The sequence below is a fragment of the Oncorhynchus gorbuscha genome, linkage group LG24 (assembly GCF_021184085.1).
Source record: "Oncorhynchus gorbuscha isolate QuinsamMale2020 ecotype Even-year linkage group LG24, OgorEven_v1.0, whole genome shotgun sequence".
Classification (NCBI taxonomy): Eukaryota; Metazoa; Chordata; class Actinopteri; order Salmoniformes; family Salmonidae; genus Oncorhynchus; species Oncorhynchus gorbuscha.
Window position 1 is genome coordinate 20,799,934 of NC_060196.1, and position 25,414 is coordinate 20,825,347.

The 25,414-nt window shown below is 44.3% G+C and overlaps 1 protein-coding gene across 5 annotated transcripts in view; it reads right to left on the reverse strand.

The window, feature by feature from the left end:
* Positions 1–25,414, reverse strand: part of LOC124012090 (tuftelin-like) — a 49,164-nt gene that overhangs the window by 9,540 nt on the left and 14,210 nt on the right. For 2 of the 5 annotated variants that reach the window (XM_046325491.1, XM_046325490.1), the window contains exons 2-4: positions 652–757; positions 475–570; positions 182–238 (exon numbers count right to left, since the gene is read on the reverse strand). In XM_046325491.1, the coding sequence (XP_046181447.1) occupies positions 182–238; positions 475–507 (90 nt within the window). In that variant the 5' untranslated portion in view covers positions 508–570; positions 652–757. Of the gene's footprint in view, positions 1–163; positions 239–474; positions 571–651; positions 758–1,679; positions 1,736–25,414 lie in introns of those variants that run through there. The other 3 variants (XM_046325488.1, XM_046325489.1, XM_046325487.1) reach the window with 3 other exon arrangements.

The window sequence follows — 25,414 nt, forward strand, 5'->3', positions numbered from 1 at the left end:
CTGTATTTAATTTTCAATTACATTTGAAACATTTGATAAAAACATGTTTTCACTTTGCCATTATGAGGTATTATGTGTAGTTGACTTAAAAATAAATATTTTATTCATTTTGAAACCAGGCTGTAACACAACAGAATGTGGAATAATCAAGGGTTATGAATACCTCCTGAAGGCATTGTACCTTGTTATTCTGTCTGGTGGCCATCTGTTCCCTCAAGGTCTTCAGACAGTACCGAACCTAAAGAGAGACAACACATAACACACATTATATATTTTATTTCCACTACACCAGCTTGCACACACACACACTAGAAGGACTTTACATCAACAACACACACCCTTCCTCTGTACACTCAAACCACCCATTAATTTCCCTGTCCTTCAACAGAACCCCACCCACTGTGTGATGTTGAGTCATTCTCCCATATTGCTGGTGCAGAGAAAACTAAATCAAGATGGGCAGCACTCACTGACCTCCTGTATCTGAGACACCTCGTCTGTCAGCATCTTGACACTGCTGGTGTTTTCCTTCTCTGTTTGTGGGACTCGAGATACACCTGTACAATAGAGCTGGGGTATTCTGTTAGTCAAGGGAAGCTCTGAAATCACATACACACCAATGCACACAGGCTTAAACTTGCTCATACACACCTTAAGGACCTCTACTTTCTCTTCCCGAAGGTCGGATCAGATTTAGCCTCTGGCTAGTCTGGTATTCACTGGTTGACTGGTATTCACTGTTTGACTGTGGCTGTGACTGTGAAAAATAGAGTAAGAATACAATACAATATAATCATGATTATTATTTAGTAATAGTGAGAAGAAAAAGAATGATCAATGTACCTTGTTCATGAACTGTTCTGATGACTGGGTTGACTGATTCTGTGCTTGTAGAGTGAGTCTGAGCAGCCTGCACCTAATTTGAAATCAGAGGCAAGAGGACTAAGCACCTCTCTGTCTCTGTATATGTCTGATGTTGTCTTGTCAAAAAGATTATGACATTGTTAACGCCCATAGCAAACCATTTCATATTTAGCTTACGTTTAATTGGATTCAATTGTTTTGGTGTCTTTTAGTTGTCACTGTATTAGACTAAGAATCGGTGATTGGATGATGTTGAAGGTGAAATGGTGCTGAAATGGTGTTCCATTTGGGACGCAGACACTGACTGTCTGTTGTTTCCACCGCACCACTTTTCTAATCCAACTCTGTATCTGACCTGAAGTTACAGTAACTAAAAGTCAAACCAGTCCAACTAAGTACTGTAGGTCCTTAAATAGCAACACATTCCACATTAGGGATGGCTGTCATTTCACAGTTGTGTCCCGTCCCTTTGGCAATACCAGCAAAATGTTGACAACATAGCCATATATACTGTTAATAGACTATTTGTTCTCTACTGTATAGACTGAATATGAAAATGTGTACTTTATCATAAATAAGGCATAGATTTCAATGTGCTCAATATACCTGATACAATATGTGAAATAACTCAGGTGGATCCTCCTTATATTATTTACAATTAAATAGACAATGCTTAAGTTATTGAAAAAGAATGGTTGAGTAACAATGGTATATTCTGGAATCATCCCACTGGCCAAAGACTGGTCGAATCAACATATCAAGGCACAAGGTGAGACCCAGATGCAGACACAGGAGGCAGATGGTTGGAGTCTTACAATGTTTATTAATCCAAAGGGGTAGGCAAGAGAATGGTCGTGGACAGGAAAAAGGTCCAAACCAGATCAGAGTCCCAGAGGTACAGAGTGGCAGACAGGCTCGTGGTCAAGGCAGGCAGAATGGTCAGGCAGGCAGGTACAGAGTCCAGAAACAGACAAGGGTCAAAACCAGGAGGACTAGAAAAAGGAGAATAGCAAAAAGGAATACAGGAAAAACATAAATTTGCAAAAAGTCATCAACGTAAGGAGATTTGGTATTTTTCCCACAAACCTTTAACCTAAATCCAATGACATGGTGACATTTTTTGTTGATTTCTCATTGAATTCACGTTATTTGGAAAATCAACCAAATCACATCTGGCTGTGATTGGGAGTCCCATAGGGTGGCGCACAATTGGCCCAGCGCCGTCCCGGTTTGACCGGGTTAGGCCATCACTGTAAAGAAGAATTTGTTCTTATATATATATGCCATTTAGCAGACGCTTTTATCCAAAGCGACTTACAGTCATGTGTGCAACATTCTACGTATGGGTGGTCCCGGGGATCGAACCCACTACCCTGGCGTTACAAGCGCCATGCTCTACCAACTGAGCTACACAGGACCATCTTAACTGACTTGCCTAGTTAAATAGAGGTTCAATAAAAAAGGAGCCTTATCAAATGAGTTTTAAACACTTAGCTTCGAACTTTTGATGTTTTAAATCATTTTTCATTCTATGGCCTTAAACATGTGTCATTTAATTGTCATAAGGTTACAGTCTTTCCTCAAAAATAAACAAACATTCTCTTTTGGGGAAAAAAACCTTTTTAATAAGGGAGGTTAACTGCTTTAGCATCAGTCTGAATGGGAAGATTAAACACTCTATAACGGCAGTTCCACATGAATTAAGAGAGTGAAGTCTTCGGAGAGGTGGTTTAGGCGTTACGTAACATAACTGTAAAGGCAGCTTCTCTAGATCTGATCTGATCCTGCGTCTATAGAGAGTTTCAATGCAGTTAATCCATGTTTATGTTATTTATACTGAACCTTCCTGAACTTGTGGGTACAGAGAGGTGAAGAGGTGTGTTTGTGTGTGCCTGCATGTGTTCCCTTACAAGCCTGAATGTGTTTGTCTGACTGCCTCTATACCCGGCTGTCCCTTCATCCAGCTCAGTATAGACCAGTGGAGGCTCTTCAGAGGAGGAAGGGGAGGACCATCCTACTCAGTGACTTTCATAAAAATGTAAATTGTAAAACATTTAGAAAGTTGCATTACTGCATGAATGTATTGGGTTTACTAACGTGTTAGTTCAATTAGCTATGCTGACTATGATGTTACTTTAGCTAATATCGAGACAACAATCTAGGCTGTGTGTAGTGGTTTGGTTTGGAAAGGTTATTTAACCTGGTCACATACAGCTGATGTGTCATGCATTGAAGTCTACAAGTGAAGGGAAGAGGTGGGAGGAGGAGAGCGCATGAATGCGAGAAGGAATACAACGTGGCTGCTGTGAAAATGAACTGTGAACTGAAAATGAAATTTACGCGTGATAAGGGGTGTATTCTTTCTGTCGATTTTGTTGAAAAAGTTTCTTAAACGGAAGAAAATGGTACAAAATGGGGATAAACATACCTGAATTTGTCCAATAGAAACTCTCGTTTGCAACTGTTGGACTAATGATTACACCCATAAGTATCAGCTAGATGCAGGCAAGTGTGCAAGGCAGTACTGCATGTCACTGTCTTTCCATATGTCACTGTCTGTCACCTCAAATTTGTCTCTCAACCTGTTTGCACCCACATTGTAAACTTTCATTCATAGGCAAGGTTGTAGCAACCTCATGATGGGTATAAGGGAAATTCGAGTATCATGTAGTAGCCTAAACCTATCGCCGTTGAGAGTCATCCAATATGCTGTAATAGAAATAAGGCCATGCTCGTGAAAAAAATGGCCTCCCTAATTTCAAACGGCCCTGACAACCACTGATATAGACCCCATTTGCTCTATGTACACTGAACAAAAATATAAACGCAACATGTAAAGTGTTTAATTTTATTTTTATATTGTGGATAGCTTGTTACTTCCATCAATGTCTGCATCATTCCAATCCCCCATATATTTTTTTTTGCTATACATATATATATATATATATATATATATATATATATATATATATATATATATATATATATATATATATATATATATATATATATATATATATATATATACACATATATATAAATATACATATATATATACACATATATATAAATATACATATATATATATATATACACATATATATATATACACATATATATATATATATATATATATATATATATATATATATATATATATATATATATATATATATATATATATACATACACACATCTATATACAGTGGGGCAAAAAAGTATTTAGTCAGCCACCAATTGTGCAAGTTCTCTCACTTAAAAAGATGAGAGAGGCCTGTAATTTTCATCATAGGTACACTTCAACTATGACAGACAAAATGAGAAAAAAAATCCAGAAAATCACATTGTAGGATTTTTAATGAATTTATTTGCAAATTATGGTGGAAAATAAGTATTTGGTTACCTACAAACAAGCAAGATTTCTGGCTCTCACAGACCTGTAACTTCTTCTTTAAGAGGCTCCTCTGTCCTCCACTCGTTACCTGCATTAATGGCACCTGTTTGAACTTGTTATCAGTATAAAAGACACCTGTCCACAACCTCAAACAGTCAGACTCCAAACTCCACTATGGCCAAGACCAAAGAGCTGTCAAAGGACACCAGAAACAAAATTGTAGACCTGAACCAGGCTGGGACGACTGAATCTGCAATAGGTAAGCAGCTTGGTTTGAAGAAATCAACTGTGGGAGCATGTATTGGGAAATGGAAGACATACAAGACCACTGATAATCTCCCTCGATCTGGGGCTCCATGCAAGATCTCACCCCGTGGGGTCAAAATGATCACAAAAACGGTGAGCAAAAATCTCAGTACAACACGGGGGGACATAGTGAATGACTTGCAGAGAGCTGGAACCAAAGTAACAAAGTCTACCATCAGTAACACACTACGCCGCCAGGGACTCAAATCCTGCAGTGCCAGACGTGTCCCCCTGCTTAAGCCAGTACATGTCCAGGCCCGTCTGAAGTTTGCTAGAGAGCATTTGGATGATCCAGAAGAAGATTGAGAGAATGTCATATGGTCAGATGAAACCAAAATATAACTTTTTGGGAAAAACTCGTCGTGTTTGGAGGACAAAGAATGCTGAGTTGCATCCAAAGAACACCATACCTACTGTGAAGCATGGGGGTGGAAACATCATGCTTTGGGGCTGTTTTTCTGCAAAGGGACCAGGACGACTGATCCGTGTAAAGGAAAGAATGAATGGTGCCATGTATCGTGAGATTTTGAGTGAAAACCTCCTTCCATCAGCAAGGGCATTGAAGATGAAATGTGGCTGGGTCTTTCAGCATGACAATGATCCCAAACACACCGCCCGGGCAACGAAGGAGTGGCTTCCTAAGAAGCATTTCAAGGTCCTGGAGTGGCCTAGCCAGTATCCAGATCTCAAACCCATAGAAAATCTTTGGAGGGAGTTGAAAGTCCGTGTTGCCCAGCAACAGCCCCAAAACATCACTGCTCTAGAGGAGATCTGCATGGAGGAATGGGCCAAAATACCAGCAACAGTGTGTGAAAACCTTGTGAAGACATACAGAAAACGTTTGACCTCTGTCATTGCCAACAAAGGGTATATAACAAAGTATCGAGATAAACTTTTGTTATTGACCAAATACTTATTTTCCTCCATAATTTGCAAATAAATTCATAACAATTCCAAGATGGCGTACCAGTCAGACGTCTTGTCCTGTCGTGTCCCTTGTATGTATCGTTTTTACATATTTTTCTTTGCATATCTTTTAAAATATTTTGCTAAACCTCAACATCTAAATACTCCCCTGCAAACCGCCTCACCCTATGTAGCATGGATCTGCTTTTTTTCCTTATAAAGTATTTATATTTACTTCTGGAACCCCTCAACTGAAGCTAGCCAGCTAACTACCAGCTATCAGTCAGCAAACCATTGCCAGCGGTCATCAGCTAACCTTTAGCTCGGAAAGCTCTCCCCAGTTCGAACAACGCGACTCTCACCAGAGCATAACGGATCTATTATTTTTATCCCCGGATTCCCACCGCAAACGGAACATTTTCATGTAAAGTGGCTGTTCCACTGGACGTCATAAGGTGAATGCACCAATTTGTAAGTCGCTCTGGATAAGAGCGTCTGCTAAATGACTTAAATGTAATGTAATGTAATGTCTTCACAACTAGCTAATCGCAACCCCGGATGACTACTCCTGGCTAGCGTTTCCATCCACTTAGCTTGAAGCTAGCCCGGCCAGAGCTCCTGTGCTACCACCGAAGCATACTCCTGGGCTACAATATCCGGACCCACGACCGGTCTATCGATGTCACCGCATGAAGAGGCATAAACAGACTTAACCCCATCGCGACGTCCCCCAAAGACTAACTTTCTAGCCCTTGCTATCTGCTTGCTTGCTAATTCGGCCTGCTAACTGCTAGCCTGCCCCGGTCTACTAACAGCTAGCTTGTTTAGCCCCGGTCTACTAACTGCTAGCTTGTTTAGCCCCGGCCTACTAGCTGTTAGCTTGTTAGCACAGGCATGCTAAATGTCTGATTCGCTGTGTCCCCAGCTAGCCCAACCACTCACCAATAATATATAATATAATAATAATAATAATATAACTCACCAGACCCATATTTATTTTCAATCTCTTTTCAATTCGATTATACCTTCCGGTAACCTGCCACACCCAATGTGATATGGAATCGCTATTATTTTTAATTTTTAGAACACATTCAAGAACCTCCAGAAGCTAACTAGCTAACTAGCTACAAGCTATTTAGTCATTGTTAGCCACTGCTAGCGGCTTTTACCTTCTGCTCAGCCAGCCAGTTTTTTTTTAGCCTGGATAACTGTCTCTCCACAACAACGCCGGATTCCTGCCGTAATCCCTGGACCACTACTTCTGATCTTCACCGCTAGCTTGCACGCAGTACCGAAGATATCCTTGAGGCCCACTTCCCGGCCTACTCAGCTGTTCACCCGAACCACACTCATACACGGCTAGAGCCCAATACTCCACCGGATCCTTGCTGTAAACTTGGCTACATAGCTGATGCTTGCTGGACACTGTGATCACTTGGCTACATAGCTGATGCCTGCTGGACTGTCCATTAATCATGGTACTCATTTCTGTTTGTTTATGTTTTTATCTGTCGGCCCCAGCTGCGAACTCAGGCTCTTTGTGTAGTTAATCCGACCCTCTCTGCCTAATCAACGCCATTTTACCTGCTGTTGTTGTGCTAGCTGATTAACTGTTGTTGTCTCACCTGCTGTTTTAGCAAGCTCTCCCAATCAACACTGTATGCTACTGTATGCCTCGCTGTATGTCTCTCTCAAATGTCAATATGCCTTGTATACTGTTGTTCAGGTTAGTTATCATTGTTTTAGTTTACAATGGAGCCCCTAGTTTCATTCTTCATACCTCTCATTTGTCCCAACTCCCACACATGCAGTGACCTCACCAATTACAACCAGCATGCCCAGAGATACAACCTCTCTTATCATCACCCAGTGCCTGGGCTTACCTCCACTGTACCCGCACCCCACCATACCCCTGTCTGCGCACTATGTCCTGAATATATTCTACCATGCCCAGAAATCTGCTCCTTTTATTCTTTATCCCCAACGCCCTAGGCGACCAGTTTTGATAGCCTTTAGCTGCACCCTCATACTACTCCTCCTCTGTTCCACGGGTGATGTGGAGGTAAACCCAGGCCCTGCATGTCCCCAGGCACCCTCATTCGTTGACTTCTGTGATCGAAAAAGCCTTGGTTTCATGCATGTCAACATCAGAAGCCTCATTCCCAAAGTTTGTTTTACTCACTGCTTAAGCACACTCTGCTAACCCTGATGTTCTTGCCATGTCTGAATCCTGGCTTAGGAAGGCCACCAAAAATTCTGTGATTTCCATACCCAACTATAACATTTTCCATCAAGATAGAACTGCCAAAGGGGGAGGAGTTGCAGTCTACTGCAGAGATAGCCTGCAAAGTAGTCATACTTTCCAGGTCCATACCCAAACAGTTTGAACTACTAATTAAAAAAATGACTCTCTCCAGAAATAAATCTCTCACTGTTGCCGCCTGCTACCGACCCCCCTCAGCTCCCAGCTGTGCCCTGGACACCATTTGTGAATTGATCGCCCCCCATCTAGCTTCAGAGTTTGTTCTGTTAGGTGACCTAAACTGGGATATGCTTAACACCCCGGCAGTCCTACGATCTAAGCTAGATGCCCTCAATCTCACACAAATCACCAAGGAACCCACCAGGTACAACCCTAAATCTGTAAACAAGGGCACCCTCATAGACGTCATCCTGACCAACTGGCCCTCCAAATACACCTCCGCTGTCTTCAACCAGGATCTCAGCGATCACTGCCTCATTGCCTGTATCCGCTACGGATCCGCAGTCAAACGACCACCCTTCATCACTGTCAAACGCTCCCTAAAACACTTCTGCGAGCAGGCCTTTCTAATCGACCTGGCCCGGGTATCCTGGAAGGATATCAACTTCATCCCATCAGTTGAGGATGCCTGGTCATTCTTCAAAAAATGCAGAACTAAAAACAGATATAGCCCTTGGTTCACTCCAGACCTGACTGCCCTCGACCAGCACATAAACATCCTGTGGCGGACTGCAATAGCATTGAATAGTCCCCGCGATATGCAACTGTTCAGGGAAGTCAGGAACCAATACACGCAGTCATTCAGGAAAGTCAAGGCCAGCTTCTTCAGGCAGAAATTTGCATTATATAGCGCTAACTCCAAAAAGTTCTGGGACACTGTAAAGTCCATGGAGAACAAGATCACCTCCTCCTGGCTACTCCAACCTCGGCCAACAGTTACCCCCCCCCCCCCCCCCCCCCCCCCCCCCGCAGCTACTCGCCCAAGCCTCTCCAGGTTCTCCTTTATCCAAATCCAGATATCAGCTGTTCTGAAAGAGCTGCAAATCCTGGACCTGTACAAATCAGCTGGGCTTGACAATCTGGACCCTCTATTTCTGAAACTATATGCCGCCATTGTAGCAAACCCTATTACCAGCCTGTTCAACCTCTCTTTCATATCATCTGAGATCCCCCAAGGATTGGAAAGCTGCCGCAGTCATCCCACTCTTCAAAGGGAGTGACACTCTAGACCCAAACTGTTACAGACCTATATCCATCCTGCCCTGCCTATCTAAGGTCTTCGAAAGCCAAGTCAACAAACAGGTCACTGACCATCTCGAATCCCACCGTACCTTTTCCGCTGTGCAATCTGGTTTCCGAGCCGGTCACGGGTGCACCTCAGCCACGCTCAAGGTACTAAACAATATCATAACCGCCATCGATAAAAGACAGTACTGTGCAGCAGTCTTCATCGACCTTGACAAGGCTTTCGACTCTGTCAATCACCATATTCTTATCGGCAGACTCAGTAGCCTCGGTTTTTCTAATAACTGACTTGCCTGGTTCACCAACTACTTTGCAGACAGAGTTCAGTGTGTCAAATCGGAGGGCATGTTGTCCAGTCCTCTGGCAGTCTCTATGGGGGTGCCACAGGGTTCAATTCTCGGGCCAACTCTTTTCTCTGTATATATCAATGATGTTGCTCTTGCTGCGGGCAATTCCCTGATCCACCTCTACGCAGACGACACCATTCTATATACTTCCGGCCCGTCCTTGGACACTGTGCTATCTAACCTCCAAACGAGCTTCAACGCCATACAACACTCCTTCCGTGGCCTCCAACTGCTCTTAAACACTAGTAAAACCAAATGCATGCTTTTCAACCGTTCGCTGCCTGCACCCGCACGCCCGACTAGCATCACCATCCTGGATGGTTTCGACCTAGAATATGTGGACATCTATAAGTACCTAGGTGTCTGGCTAGACTGTAAACTCTCCTTCCAGACTCATATCAAACATATCCAATCTAAAATCAAATCTAGAGTCGGCTTTCTATTCCGCAACAAAGCCTCCTTCACTCACGCCGCCAAACTTACCCTAGTAAAACTGACTATCCTACCGATTCTCGACTTCGGCGATGTCATCTACAAAATAGCTTCCAACACTCTACTCAGCAAACTGGATGCAGTTTATCACAGTGCCATCCGTTTTGTTACTAAAGCACCTTATACCACCCACCACTGCGACCTGTATGCTCTCGTCGGCTGGCCCTCGCTACATATTCGTCGCCAGACCCACTGGCTCCAGGTCATCTACAAGTCCATGCTAGGTAAACCTCCACCTTATCTCAGTTCACCGGTCACAATGGCAACACCCACCTGTAGCACGCGCTCCAGCAGGTGTATCTCACTGATCATCCCTAAAGCCAACACCTCATTTGGCCGCCTTTCGTTCCAGTTCTCTGCTGCCTGTGACTGGAACGAATTGCAAAAATCGCTGAAGTTGGAGACTTATCTCCCTCACCAACTTCAAATATCTGCTATCTGAGCAGCTAACCGATCGCTGCAGCTGTACATAGTCTATCGGTAAATAGCCCACCCAATTTACCTACCTCATCCCCATACTGTTTATATTTATTTACTTTTCTGCTCTTTTGCACACCAGTATCTCTACCTGTACATGACCATCTGATAATTTATCACTCCAGTGTTAATCTGCAAAATTGTAATTATTCACCTACCTCCTCATGCCTTTTGCACACAATGTACATAGACTCTCTTTTTTTTCTTTTTTCTGTGTTATTGACTTGTTAATTGTTTACTCCATGTGTAACTCTGTGTTGTCTGTTCACACTGCTATGCTTGATCTTGGCCAGGTTGTAGTTGTAAATGAGAACTTGTTCTCAACTAGCCTACTAGCCTATCTGGATTTTAGTCATAGTTGAAGTGTACCTATGATGAAAATTACAGGCCTCTCATCTTTTTAAGTGGGAGAACTTACACAATTGGTGGCTGACTAAATACTTTTTTGCCCCACTGTGTGTACACACACACACACACACACACACACACACACACACACACACACACACACACACACACACACACACACACACACACACACACACACACACACACACACACACACACACACACACACACACACACATATATATATATGGTGAGGGTAGGCAACAACATCTCCTCCCCGCTGATCCTCAACACGGGGGCCCCACAAGGGTGCGTTCTGAGCCCTCTCCTGTACTCCCTGTTCACCCACGACTGCGTGGCCACGCACGCCTCCAACTCAATCATCAAGTTTGCGGACGACACAACAGTGGTAGGCTTGATTACCAACAACGACGAGACGGCCTACAGGGAGGAGGTGAGGGCCCTCGGAGTGTGGTGTCAGGAAAATAACCTCACACTCAACGTCAACAAAACTAAGGAGATGATTGTGGACTTCAGGAAACAGCAGAGGGAACACCCCCCTATCCACATCGATGGAACAGTAGTGGAGAGGGTAGCTAGTTTTAAGTTCCTCGGCATACACATCACAGACAAACTGAATTGGTCCACTCACACTGACAGCGTCGTGAAGAAGGCGCAGCAGCGCCTATTCAACCTCAGGAGGCTGAAGAAATTCGGCTTGTCACCAAAAGCACTCACAAACTTCTACAGATGCACAATCGAGAGCATCCTGGCGGGCTGTATCACCGCCTGGTACGGCAACTGCTCCGCCCTCAACCGTAAGGCTCTCCAGAGGGTAGTGAGGACTGCACAACGCATCACCGGGGGCAAACTACCTGCCCTCCAGGACACCTACACCACCCGTTGTTACAGGAAGGCCATAAAGATCATCAAGGACATCAACCACCCGAACCACTGCCTGTTCACCCCGCTATCATCCAGAAGGCGAGGTCAGTACAGGTGCATCAAAGCTGGGACCGAGAGACTGAAAAACAGCTTCTATCTCAAGGCCATCAGACTGTTAAACAGCCACCACTAACACTGAGTGGCTGCTGCCAACACACTGTCATTGACACTGACCCAACTCCAGCCATTTTAATAATGGGAATTGATGGGAAATGATGTAAATATATCACTAGCCACTTTAAACAATGCTACCTTATATAATGTTACTTACCCTACATTATTAATCTCATATGCATATGTATATACTGTACTCTACATCATCGACTGCATCCTTATGTAACACATGTATCACTAGCCACTTTAACTATGCCACTTTGTTTACTTTGTCTACACACTCATCTCATATGTATATACTGTACTCAATACCATCTACTGTATGCTGCTCTGTACCATCACTCATTCATATATCCTTATGTACATGTTCCTTATCCCCTTACACTGTGTATAAGACAGTAGTTTTGGAATTGTTAGTTAGATTACTTGTTGGTTATCACTGCATTGTCGGAACTAGAAGCACAAGCATTTCGCTACACTCGCATTAACATCTGCTAACCATGTGTATGTGACAAATAAAATTTGATTGGATTTGATTTGATTTGATATATATATATATATATATATATATATATATATATATATATATATACAGTATATCACAAAAGTGAGTACACCCCTCACATTTTTGTAAATATTTGAGTATAACTTTTCATGTGACAACACTGAAGAAATGACACTTTGCTACAATGTAAAGTACTGAGTGTACAGCTTGTATACCAGTGTAAATTTGCTGTCCCCTCAAAATAACTCAACACACAGCCATTAATGTCTAAACCGCTGGCAACAAAAGTGAGTACACCCCTAAGTGAAAATGTTCAAATTTTTGTCGCTTAGACCCCATTTCATCTGAGGCTTTTGTCTTGTGCCCATTGGTTGAGACACAACATGCTCTTGAATACAAGGGTTGGTGTCATTTCAATCATATAAATAGAATTAATAGAGGAATGGACTTTTCCCTTCAACATTGACATTTTTATTGAATTGAAATTTTAACTTATAACTACTACCACAAAGATGACCGCCAGTACCACCCACTGTCGAATGTCAACTTAAACAGTCATGTATATTCTATATTTCTATGATTTCAATAGGTTTCCTATGGATGATTGACAGTATAATTGAAAACAACAGATATTCCCATTCAAGCCAACATTCTCTAATGTGTGGACCTCAAACCATCTTTGAGGTACCATTTGAAAGTTTATTAGCCCAAACATGACATCCATCCTGTATTCAAGAGCATATTGTGTCTCATCCAAGTGGGCACAACACAAAAACCTTACATGTAAATAGGGTGTGAACTACAACATATGAGATTGTGAGTTTAAGTATTTTTAGATAACTTACAGTTGAAGTCGGAAGTTTACATAAACTAGTTTTAATGACTCCAACCTAAGTGTTTCAACCACTCCATACATTCCTTGTTAAGTCGGTTAGGACATCTACTCTGTGCATGACACAAGTAATTTTTCCAACAATTGTTTGCAGACAGATTATTTCACTGTATCACAATTCCAGTGGGTCAGAAGTTTACATACACTAAGTTGACTGTGCCTTTAAACAGCTTGGAATATTCCAGAAAATGTCGTCATTGCTTTAGAAGCTTTTGATAGGCTAATAGCCGTCTTTGTATCAAAGATAATTGCGTAATTATCGTATTTCGCCGTCCTAACGTAGTCTTCACTAGCCAGCTAGCTAACGTCCACTGATTAGCTGCACTGAGAAACTTTTACACTCAACTGAACGACTTGATTAGTTTAGTGTTAGCTACCTACATAGCTGTCTTTGCTGTCTTCGTATCATCGTATCATCGTATCCAAGATAATTGTGTTGTTTAGGTTTAGAGTGTGTAGTCTTAGAGTGATTATCTTAATTTACCGAGGTTAGCTAGCCAGCTATTTGTCGTCCTTAACGTAGGTGACTCTGCTAGCTAGCCAACAGCTAGCCAACGCTAGCCAACGTCTTCTGTATAGAACTCAACTACCCGGTCGCATTCACAGGTTGTATCACATTTTCACTTCATTTCATTACAGTACAACGGTTTGATTTGTTTGATCGTAGCTAGCTACTTAGCTAGCTACATAGCCGTCTTTGTATCAAAGATAATTGTGTAGTCTAGAGCGATTTTCTAGGTTCGCTAGCCATCTATTGTCGTTCTTTTAACGCAACGTAACGTAAACAACACTGCTAGCTAGCCTGCTAGCCCCGAATAGCAACACTGCAGAAACTATTACACTCAACGGAATGACTTGATTAGTGTAGTGTCAACAACGCACCCACTGCCAGCTGGCCTACTTCAGCAGTACTGTATCATTTTAATCATTTTAGTCAATAAGATTCTTGCTACGTAGCTTAACTTTCTGAACATTCGAGACGTGTAGTCCACTTGTCATTCCAATCTCCTTTGCATTAGCGTAGCCTCTTCTGTAGCCTGTCAACTATGTGTCTGTTTATCCCTGTTCTCTCCTCTCTGCACAGACCATACAAACGCTCCTCACCGCGTGGCCGCGGCCACCCTACTCTGGTGGTCCCAGCGCGCACGACCCACGTGGAGTTCCAGGTCTCCGGTAGCCTCTGGAACTGCCAATCTGCGGTCAACAAGGCAGAGTTCATCTCAGCCTATGCCTCCCTCCAGTCCCTCGACTTCTTGGCACTGACGGAAACATGGATCACCACAGACAACACTGCTACTCCTACTGCTCTCTCTTCGTCCGCCCACGTGTTCTCGCACACCCCGAGAGCATCTGGTCAGCGGGGTGGTGGCACCGGGATCCTCATCTCTCCCAAGTGGTCATTCTCTCTTTCTCCCCTTACCCATCTGTCTATCGCCTCCTTTGAATTCCATGCTGTCACAGTTACTAGCCCTTTCAAGCTTAACATCCTTATCATTTATCGCCCTCCAGGTTCCCTCGGAGAGTTCATCAATGAGCTTGATGCCTTGATAAGCTCCTTTCCTGAGGACGGCTCACCTCTCACAGTTCTGGGCGACTTTAACCTCCCCACGTCTACCTTTGACTCTTTCCTCTCTGCCTCCTTCTTTCCACTCCTCTCCTCTTTTGACCTCACCCTCTCACCTTCCCCCTACTCACAAGGCAGGCAATACGCTCGACCTCATCTTTACTAGATGCTGTTCTTCCACTAACCTCACTGCAACTCCCCTCCAAGTCTCCGACCACTGCCTTGTATCCTTTTCCCTCTCGCTCTCATCCAACACCTCCCACACTGCCCCTACTCGGATGGTATCGCGCCGTCCCAACCTTCGCTCTCTCTCCCCGCTACTCTCTCCTCTTCCATCCTATCATCTCTTCCCTCCGCTCAAACCTTCTCCCACCTATCTCCTGATTCTGCCTCCTCAACCCTCCTCTCCTCCCTCTCTGCATCCCTTGACTCTCTATGTCCCCTATCCTCCAGGCCGGCTCGGTCCTCCCCTCCCGCTCCGTGGCTCGATGACTCATTGCGAGCTCACAGAACAGGGCTCCGGGCAGCCGAGCGGAAATGGAGGAAAACTCGCCTCCCTGCGGACCTGGCATCCTTTCACTCCCTCCTCTCTACATTTTCCTCCTCTGTCTCTGCTGCTAAAGCCACTTTCTACCACGCTAAATTCCAAGCATCTGCCTCTAACCCTAGGAAGCTCTTTGCCACCTTCTCCTCCCTCCTGAATCCTCCGCCCCCTCCCCCCCCTCCTCCCTCTCTGCAGATGACTTCGTCAACCATTTTGAAAAGAAGGTCGACGACATCCGATCCTCGTTTGCTAAGTCAAACGACACCGCTGGTTCTGCTCACACTGCCCTACCCTGTGCTCTGACCTCTTTCTCCCCTCTCTCTCCAGATGAAATCTCGCGTCTTGTGACGGCCGGCCGCCCAACAACCTGCCCGCTTGACCCTATCCCCTCCTCTCTTCTCCAGACCATTTCCGGAGACCTTCTCCCTTACCTCACCTCGCTCATCAACTCATCCCTGACCGTTGGCTACGTCCCTTCCGTCTTCAAGAGAGCGAGAGTTGCACCCCTTCTGAAAAAACCTACACTCGATCCCTCCGATGTCAACAATTACAGACCAGTATCCCTTCTTTCTTTTCTCTCCAAAACTCTTGAACGTGCCGTCCTTGGCCAGCTCTCCCGCTATCTCTCTCAGAATGACCTTCTTGATCCAAATCAGTCAGGTTTCAAGACTAGTCATTCAACTGAGACTGCTCTCCTCTGTATCACGGAGGCGCTCCGCACTGCTAAAGCTAACTCTCTCTCCTCTGCTCTCATCCTTCTAGATCTATCGGCTGCCTTCGATACTGTGAACCATCAGATCCTCCTCTCCACCCTCTCCGAGTTGGGCATCTCCGGCGCGGCCCACGCTTGGATTGCGTCCTACCTGACAGGTCGCTCCTACCAGGTGGCGTGGCGAGAATCTGTCTCCTCACCACGCGCTCTCACCACTGGTGTCCCCCAGGGCTCTGTTCTTGGCCCTCTCCTATTCTCGCTATACACCAAGTCACTTGGCTCTGTCATAACCTCACATGGTCTCTCTTATCATTGCTATGCAGACGACACACAATTAATCTTCTCCTTTCCCCTTCTGATGACCAGGTGGCGAATCGCATCTCTGCATGTCTGGCAGACATATCAGTGTGGATGACGGATCACCACCTCAAGCTGAACCTCGGCAAGACGGAGCTGCTCTTCCTCCCGGGGAAGGACTGCCCGTTCCATGATCTCGCCATCACGGTCGACAACTCCATTGTGTCCTCCTCCCAGAGCGCCAAGAACCTTGGCGTGATCCTGGACAACACCCTGTCGTTCTCAACTAACATCAAGGCGGTGGCCCGTTCCTGTAGGTTCATGCTCTACAACATCCGCAGAGTACGACCCTGCCTCACACAGGAAGCGGCGCAGGTCCTAATCCAGGCACTTGTCATCTCCCGTCTGGATTACTGCAACTCGCTGTTGGCTGGGCTCCCTGCCTGTGCCATTAAACCCCTTCAACTCATCCAGAACGCCGCAGCCCGTCTGGTGTTCAACCTTCCCAAGTTCTCTCACGTCACCCCGCTCCTCCGTTCTCTCCACTGGCTTCCAGTTGAAGCTCGCATCCGCTACAAGACCATGGTGCTTGCCTACGGAGCTGTGAGGGGAACGGCACCTCAGTACCTCCAGGCTCTGATCAGGCCCTACACCCAAACAAGGGCACTGCGTTCATCCACCTCTGGCCTGCTCGCCTCCCTACCACTGAGGAAGTACAGCTCCCGCTCAGCCCAGTCAAAACTGTTCGCTGCCCTGGCCCCCCAATGGTGGAACAAACTCCCTCACGACGCCAGGACAGCGGAGTCAATCACCACCTTCCGGAGACACCTGAAACCCCACCTCTTTAAGGAATACCTAGGATAGGTTAAGTAATCCCTCTCACCCCACCCCCCTAAGTTTTAGATGCACTATTGTTAAGTGACTGTCCCACTGGATGTCATAAGGTGAATGCACCAATTTGTAAGTCGCTCTGGATAAGAGCGTCTGCTAAATGACTTAAATGTAAATGTAAAATAATTTGAGGTGTACCTGCGGAAGTTTTTCAAGGCCTACTTTCAAACTCAGTACCTCTTTGCTTGACATCATGGAAAAATCAAAAGAAATCAGCCAAGACCTCAGAATAAAATTGTAGACCTCCACAAGTCTGGTTCATCCTTGGGAGCCATTTCCAAAAGCCTGAAGGTACCACGTTCATCTGTACAAACAATAGTATGCCATGGGTCCATGCAGTCATCATACAGCTCAGGAAGGAGACGCGTTCTGTCTCCTAGAGATGAACGTACTTTGGTACGAAAAGTGCAAATCAATCCCAGAACAGCAGCAAAGGACCTTGTGAAGATGCTGGAGGAAACAGGTACAAAAATATCTATATCCACTGTAAAAGTAGTCCTATATCAACATAACCTGAAAGGCCGCTCAGCAAGGAATAAGCCATCATGTTGTGGGGGTGCTTTGTTGCAGGAGGGACTGGTGCACTTCACAAAATAGATGGCATCTTGAGGCAGAAAAATTGTGGATATATTGAAACCTCAATATAAAATCTCATGACATCAGTCAGGAAGTTAAAGCTTGGTCGCAAATGGGTCTTCCAAATGAACAATGACACCAGGCATACATCCAAAGTTGTGGCAAAATGGCTTAAGGACAACAAAGTCAAGGTATTGGAGTGGCCATCATAAAGCCCTGACCTCAATCCTATAGAACATTTGTGGGCAGAACTGAAAAAGCATGTGCAAGCAAGGAGGCCTACAAACCTGATTCAGTTACACCAGCTCTGTCAGGAGGAATGAGCCAAAATTCACCCAACTTATTATGGGAAGCTTGTGGAAGGCTACCCAAAACGTTTGACCCAAGTTAAACAATTTATAGGCAATGCTACCAAATACTAATTGAGTGTATGTAAACTTCTGACCCACTGGGAATGTGATGAAAGCAATAAAAGCTGAAATAAATCATTCTCTGTACTATTATTCTGACATTTCACATTCTTAAAATAAAGTGGTGATCCTAACTGACCTAAAACAGATCATTTTTACTAGGATTAAGTGTCAGGAATTGTGAAAAACTGAGTTTAAATGTATTTGGCTAAGGTATATCTAAACTTCCATCTTCAAAAGTATGTTAAAGGTAAAAAGGACATTTTTTATACAAAACTTTTTCCACAGAAATGACTTAATAGCTTGAAAGCCCTATTTGTAAGCTTTTAAATGATATCAAACTCAACTGTTTATTTTCCAGTGATAAAGACATGCATGTCTCATGTCTCATTTGAGCACCTTGATAATAATACTAATACATTTCCTAAATGTCTATAGTGTTTTTCATAAGTCTCAAAGTGCTTCAAAAGCAAAAAACAAAGAAGTAATACATCATCATAGTTAGGTTAACCAATAGATGCCAAGTCTTTTGAGTGCAGGCATCCTCCAAAGAGAGGGACAGTTCATGACTTGATTCTAGGAAGTTGGTCAGGGAGATACTTGATGAAGAGTCTGGTGATGATCATGTAAAGGGCTACTTTGGGAACCAGCCTGAGTCCTATAGCTACTGGACTTATCCTTCACAGAGTATGCCACCCACTTGGGTGATGCCTCAGCAGCTCTTGGCACCAGAAAGGTCACCACACACAGTTTATCTCTTAAAATGTATTGGCGTTCAGGTCCAAAAAGTTACTTTCTTGGCACTACTACAATGGGCAAATATGTACGGAAATTTTCATTCAAATCAAAAGGGTTGCTGTGAAAAATTGATTGAATTCAAATGGATCGACTCTATTATACGTTTGATATCTGTATCCAGCCAAGCTAAATGTGTCTTGGTTACCCTAGTTTCCATTGGCTTCTTTCACACACAGATATTTTTCAATAGGCTTCTTTTACTCACAACAAAGCATTTTCATAAGTGTCTTAGGACAGGTGTGACTCTCCGACTACGTCCAAAGGCAAATAGCTTTGGAGTCCGATAAAGTGCCTTAAATAAATATCTTTATCCTTTTTCAGTTTTTTTTACCATGTTAAATATGATTCATTTTCATGTGACAGTCATCACAGTTGTAATGGTAAAATCACAAGACAACAGAGATAGATTTCATTATCAACATCTTTGAGCTCATTATTTTCCAATATACAAAAATGTCCCCCTAAAAAATATATACTGTACATACACATCCCTAATTGTTTAGCGTGAGTGCAACAGCTGTGATTACAGCACAGTAATCATAATGATAGTGTCAGGCTCTGACAACACCTTCCCAGCATACCAATCTGTTACCAATTAGGAGTGGAGGAGGACATACCAGTAAACAACACACGTAAAACAAAACACTGACTGCAACACACACAGCACGAGGACGTATTGCAGTGATACTAAGTACTGTAATAGTCTAGGTCCTAGCGCAAATCAAAGTTACAATAATGTAACTATGGTAAAGAACAGACATGTTTGTTTAAAAAGAGGGAGAGTGGGATCACGCCGAGTCACTCACGCTAAAACACCCTGCCTGTCTATGTAATAATATAGCCTAGTCATATCGCAGGCATTTACAGTTAACACTCATAGGCGTACAGGAATCTAACCCCCAATTCTGATGTAACAAGGACTTTGCACCCCCCCAGTCCTTTTCAAACCACATCCTGCAAATGAGTGGCTCCATATCTGCAGATCCTCTGAGTGTAATAGGGAAGCCAGTCAAGCAGTGGCTTGTCTGCACGGGAGCATTCTGCCTTAAGTGGAATAGGCTGGGGCATCATCCACCCATATAGGGTAGAAGAAGTGATGGATAAGAGTGAAGACAGGAGATGAGTCCATCTGACTCACCATGTGAGCCGTGATAGAATATCCAGCTGTAATAAGAGATGCCTGATAAGGGTGGAGCACTGCATGTGGCGCCGCCCAAGGACAGGGATATTAGCTATCAAGATACAGTGTGACGACTACTGAGAAACAGCATGTACTACAGTAAAATGTACATAGGAATGTGACCATTTGCATGCATGTGAGGATAGAGTACAGTACATGCATCGATGTCATGTGTATTTGCATAGTTATGTTTGTATCAGGGTGTGCACCATTTTGAGTGTACTGTATTTACAGTATTTGTGTGGTGGTTGATTAAGAGTCCTAGATTGACGTTGGCAAGCTAGATTAAGTTGTATAGCGTGTACCTTAATGATTTTCTCCCTCTAAGAATGTATTGCGTGTAATGGCAGGGCTTGTAAAAAACACTAAACCATCAGTTGTGGTTGGACCAGCCAGCTCCCTGCACTATGAGAGTTTGAGATCACAGGGAGCAACAGCCTCAGGGCTGATCTCAGTCAGAGGCACAAAGACAGATGAAGAGAGAGAGCAAGAGAGAAAGAGAGCAAGAGAGAGTGTATAGCCACACCACACCCATGGCTCACATGCCCCTAACACAGAGACAAAATGTTCTCTTCCTTCACCACACACTCCTTCCCTGGCTCTCTCACAGTCGTTGCATGGCAGAGATACGTTTTAGCGTTCCAAATTCTGCGAGGGGGGTTTTGTGTGTATGACTTGGCTGTCTGACAGAATCAACAGGAGTTTGTGCTTGGTTGTTACAGTTTTTACTGATAATGAAGCACTTTTAGTTTGATTATGGTGATTAACTCACACATACAGGTCCACGAACATTGCTTACAGGCAAACATGAAAAGCATGTGATACAGAAGAACATCCCATATCCATATATGCTCGTATCCAAGATGGCGTAGCAGTCAGATGTCTTTGTCCTGTTGTGTCCCTTGTATATATCGTTTTACATATTTTTTGTCTCATATCCTTTAAAATATTTTGCTAAACCTCATCATCTAAATACTCTCCTGCAACCCGCCTCACCCAATGTGGTGTGGATCAGCTTTTTTTTCCTAAAGTATTTTTATATGTATATTTACTTCGGATCTGGAATCCCTCAACTGAAGCTAGCCAGCTAACTACCAGATATCAGTCAGCAAACCATTGCCAGCGGTCATAATCTAACCTTCCGCTCGGAAAGCTCTCGTCAGTTCGAACAAGGTGACTCTAACCAGAGCATAACGGACCTGTTATTTTTATCCCCGGATTCCTACCGCAAACTGAACATTTTCATCTGGATCTTCACAACGAGCGAACCGAAATCCCGGATGACTACTGCTGGCTAGCGTTTCCATCCCAGAGTAAGCACCAATTTAGCTTGGAGCTAGCCTGGCCAGGGCTCCTGTGCTACCAACGAAGCATACTCCAATATCGGCCTGCTTGCTACCTAGAGCTACTTGGAACCCTACTAATTCCACGACTGGTCTATCGACGTCACCGTACGAAGAGGCAAAAACAGACTTACCCCCATCGCGACACCCCCCCCAAAGGCTAACTTTCTAGCCCCTGCTATCTGCTTGCTTGCTAACCCGGTCTGCTAACTGCTAAACTGCCGGGCCCTGGTCTGCTAACTGCTAGCTTGCCTGCCCGGTCTGCTAACTGCTAGCCCTTGCTAACTGCTTGCTTGCTAACCCGGCCTGCTAACTGCTAGCTTGCCCTGGTCTACTAGCTGTTAGCTTGTTTAGCTCCGGCCTACTAACTGTTAGCTTGTTAGCCTGCTAACTGTCTGAATCACCGTGTCCCCAGCCACTCACTGGACCGATATGTTCACTTGGCTACGCATGCCTCTCTCTAATATCAATATGCCTTGTCCATTACTGTCCTGGTTAGTGATTACTGTCTTATTTCACTGTAGAGCCTCTAGCCCTGCTCAATATGCCTTAACCAACCATGTTGTTCCACCTCCTACATATGCGATGACATCACCTGGTTTAAACATCTCTAGAGACTATATCTCTCTCTTCACTACTCAATACATAGGTTTACCTCCAATGTACTCACATCCTACATTACCTTTGTCTGTACACTATGCCTTGAATCTATGCTATCGTGCCCAGAAACCTGCTCCTTTTACTCTATGTTCTGAAAGTGCTAGACGGCCAGTTCGTATAGTCTTTAGCTGTACCCTTATCCTACTTCTCCTCTGTTCCTCTGGTGATGTGGAGGTTAATCCAGATCCTGCAGTGCCTGGCTCCACTCCCACCCCCAGGTGCTCTCATTTGTTGACTTCTGTAAACATAAAAGCCTTGGTTTCATGCATGTTAACATTAGAAGCCTACTCCCTAAGTATCTACTGCAAAGATGGAAAGTAATACAGAACTCTGCAGGCTAAGTCTGTACCCAAACAATTCGAGCTTCTACTTCTAAAAATTCACCTTTCCAGAAACAAGTCTCTCACTGTTGTCGCTTGCTATAGACCTCCCTCTGCCCCCAGCTGTGCCCTCGATACTATATGTGAACTGATTGGCCCCATCTATCTTCTGAGCTGGTGCTACTAGGTGACCTAAACTGGGACATGCTTAACACCCCAGCCATCCTACAAACTAAGCTTGATGCCCTCCATCTCACACAAATTATCAATGAACCTACCAGGTACAACCCCAAATCAGTAAACACGGACACCCTCATAGATGTCATCCTAACTAATTCACCATCCAAATACACCTCTGCTGTTTTCAATCAAGATCTCAGCGATCACTGCATCATTGCCTGTATCCGTAATGGGTCTGCAACCAAACGAGCACCCCTCATCACTGTCAAACACTCCCTGAAACACTTCTGCGAGCAGGCCTTTCTAATCGACCTGGCCGGGGTATCCTGGAATGACATTGACCTCATCCCATCAGTAGATGATGCCTGGCTATTCTTTAAAAGTGCCTTCCTCACCATATTAAATAAGCATGCCCATCTAAAAAAAATGTAGAACTAGGTATAGATATAGTCCTTGGTTCACGCCAGACGTGTCTGCCCTTGACAAGCACAAAAACATCCTGTGGCGTTCTGCATTAGCATCAAATAGCCCCCCGTGATATGCAACTTTTCAGGGAAGTTAGGAACAAATATACACAGGCAGTTAGAAAAGCTAAGGCAAGATTTTTCAAACAGAAATGTGCATCCTGTAGTACTAACTCAAAAAAGTTCTGGGACACTAAAGTCCATGGAGAATAAGAGCACCTCCTCCCAGCTGCCCACTGCTCTGAGGCTAGGAAACACTGTCACCACCGATAAATCCACGATAATTGAGAATTTCAATAAGCATTTCTCTACGGCTGGCCATGCTTTCCACATGGCTACCCCTACCCGGGTCAACTGCCCGGCACCCTCCACAGCAACCCGCCAAAGCCCCCACCATTTCTCCTATACCCAAATCCAGATAGCCAATGTTCTGAAAGAGCTGCAAAATCTGGACCCCTACAAATCAGCCGGGCTAGACAATCTGGACCCTCTCTTTCTAAAATTATCTGCCGAAATGGTTGCAACCCCTATTACTAGCCTGTTCAACCTCTCTTTCGTATCGTCTGAGATTCCCAAAGATTGGAAAGCTGCCGCGGTCATCCCCCTCTTCAAAGGAGGTGACACTCTAGACCCAAACTGCTACAGACCTATATCTATCCTACCCTGTCCTTAAAAGGTCTTCGAAAGCCAAGTTAACAAACAGATTACTGACCATTTCGAATCCCACCATACCTTCTCCGCTATGCAATCTGATTTCAGAGCTGGTCATGGGTGCACCTCAGCCACGCTCAAGGTTCTAAACGACATCATAACCGCCATCGATAAGAGACATTACTGTGCAGCCGTATTCATCGACCTGGCCAAGGCTTTCGACTCTGTCAATCACAACATTCTTATTGGCAGACTCGACAGCCTTGGTTTCTCAAATGATTGCCTCGCCTGGTTTACCAACTACTTCTCTGATAGAGTTCAATGTGTCAAATCGGAGGGCCTGTTGTCCGGTTCTCTGGCAGTCTCTATGGGTGTGCCACAGGGTTCAATTCTCGGGCCAACTCCCTTTTCTGTATACATCAATGATGTTGCTCTTGCTGCTGGTGATTCTCTGATCCACCTCTAAGCAGACGACACCATTCTGTATACTTCTGGCCCCTCCTTGGACACTGTTAACTAACCAGCAGGGTAGCCTAGTGGTTAGAGCGTTGGACTAGTAACCGGAAGGTTGCGAGTTCAAACCCCTGAGCTGACAAGGTACAAATCTGTCGTTCTGCCCATGAACAGGCAGTTAACCCACTGTTCCTAGGCTGTCATTGAAAATAAGAATTTGTTCTCAACTGACTTGCCTGGTTAAATAAAGGTAAAATATATATATTTTTTTAAACCTCCAGATGAGCTTCAATGCCATACAACTCTCCTTCCGTGGCCTCCAACTGCTCTTAAATGCAAGTAAAACTAAATGCATGCTTTTCAATCGATCGCTGCCCGCACCTGCTCGCCCGTCCAGCATCACTACTCTGGACAGCTCTGACTTAGAATATGTGGACAACTACCAATACCTGGGTGTCTGGTTAGACTGTAAACTCTCATATTAAGCATCTCCACTCCAAAATTAAATCTAGAATTGGCTTCCTATATCGCAACAAAGCATCCTTCACTCATGCTGCCAAACATACCCTCGTAAAACTGACCATCCTACCGATCCTCGACTTCGGTGATGTCATCTATAAAATAGCCCCCAACACTCTTCTCAACAAACTGGATGTAGTCTATCACAGCGCCATCCGTTTTGTCACCAAAGCCCCATACACTACCCACCATTGCGACCTGTACACTCTCGTGTTGGTTGGCCATCGCTTCATATAAAAATCGCCAAACCCACTGGCTACAGGTTATCTACAAGTCTCTGCTAGGTAAAGCCCCGCCTTATCTCAGCTCACTGGTCACCATAGCAGCACCCACACGTAGCACGAGCTCCAGCAGGTATATCTCACTGGTCATCCCCAAAGCCAATTCATCCTTTGGTTGTCTTTCCTTCCAGTTCTCTGCTGCCCATGACTGGAACGAATTGCAAAAATCTCTGAAGCTGGAGACTCACATCTCCCTCACTAGCTTTAAGCACCAGTTGTCAGAGCAGTTTACAGATCACTGCACCTGTTCTTAGCCTATCTGTAAACAGCCCATCTACCTACCTCATCCCCATACTGGTATTTATTTATTTTGCTCCTTTGCACCCCAGTATCTCTACCCACACATTCATCTTCTGCCGATCTACCATTCCAGTGTTTAATTGCTACATTGTAATTACTTCGCCACCATGGCCTATTTATTTCCTTATCTTACCTCATTTGCACTCACTGTACATAGACTTTTTGTTTTCTTT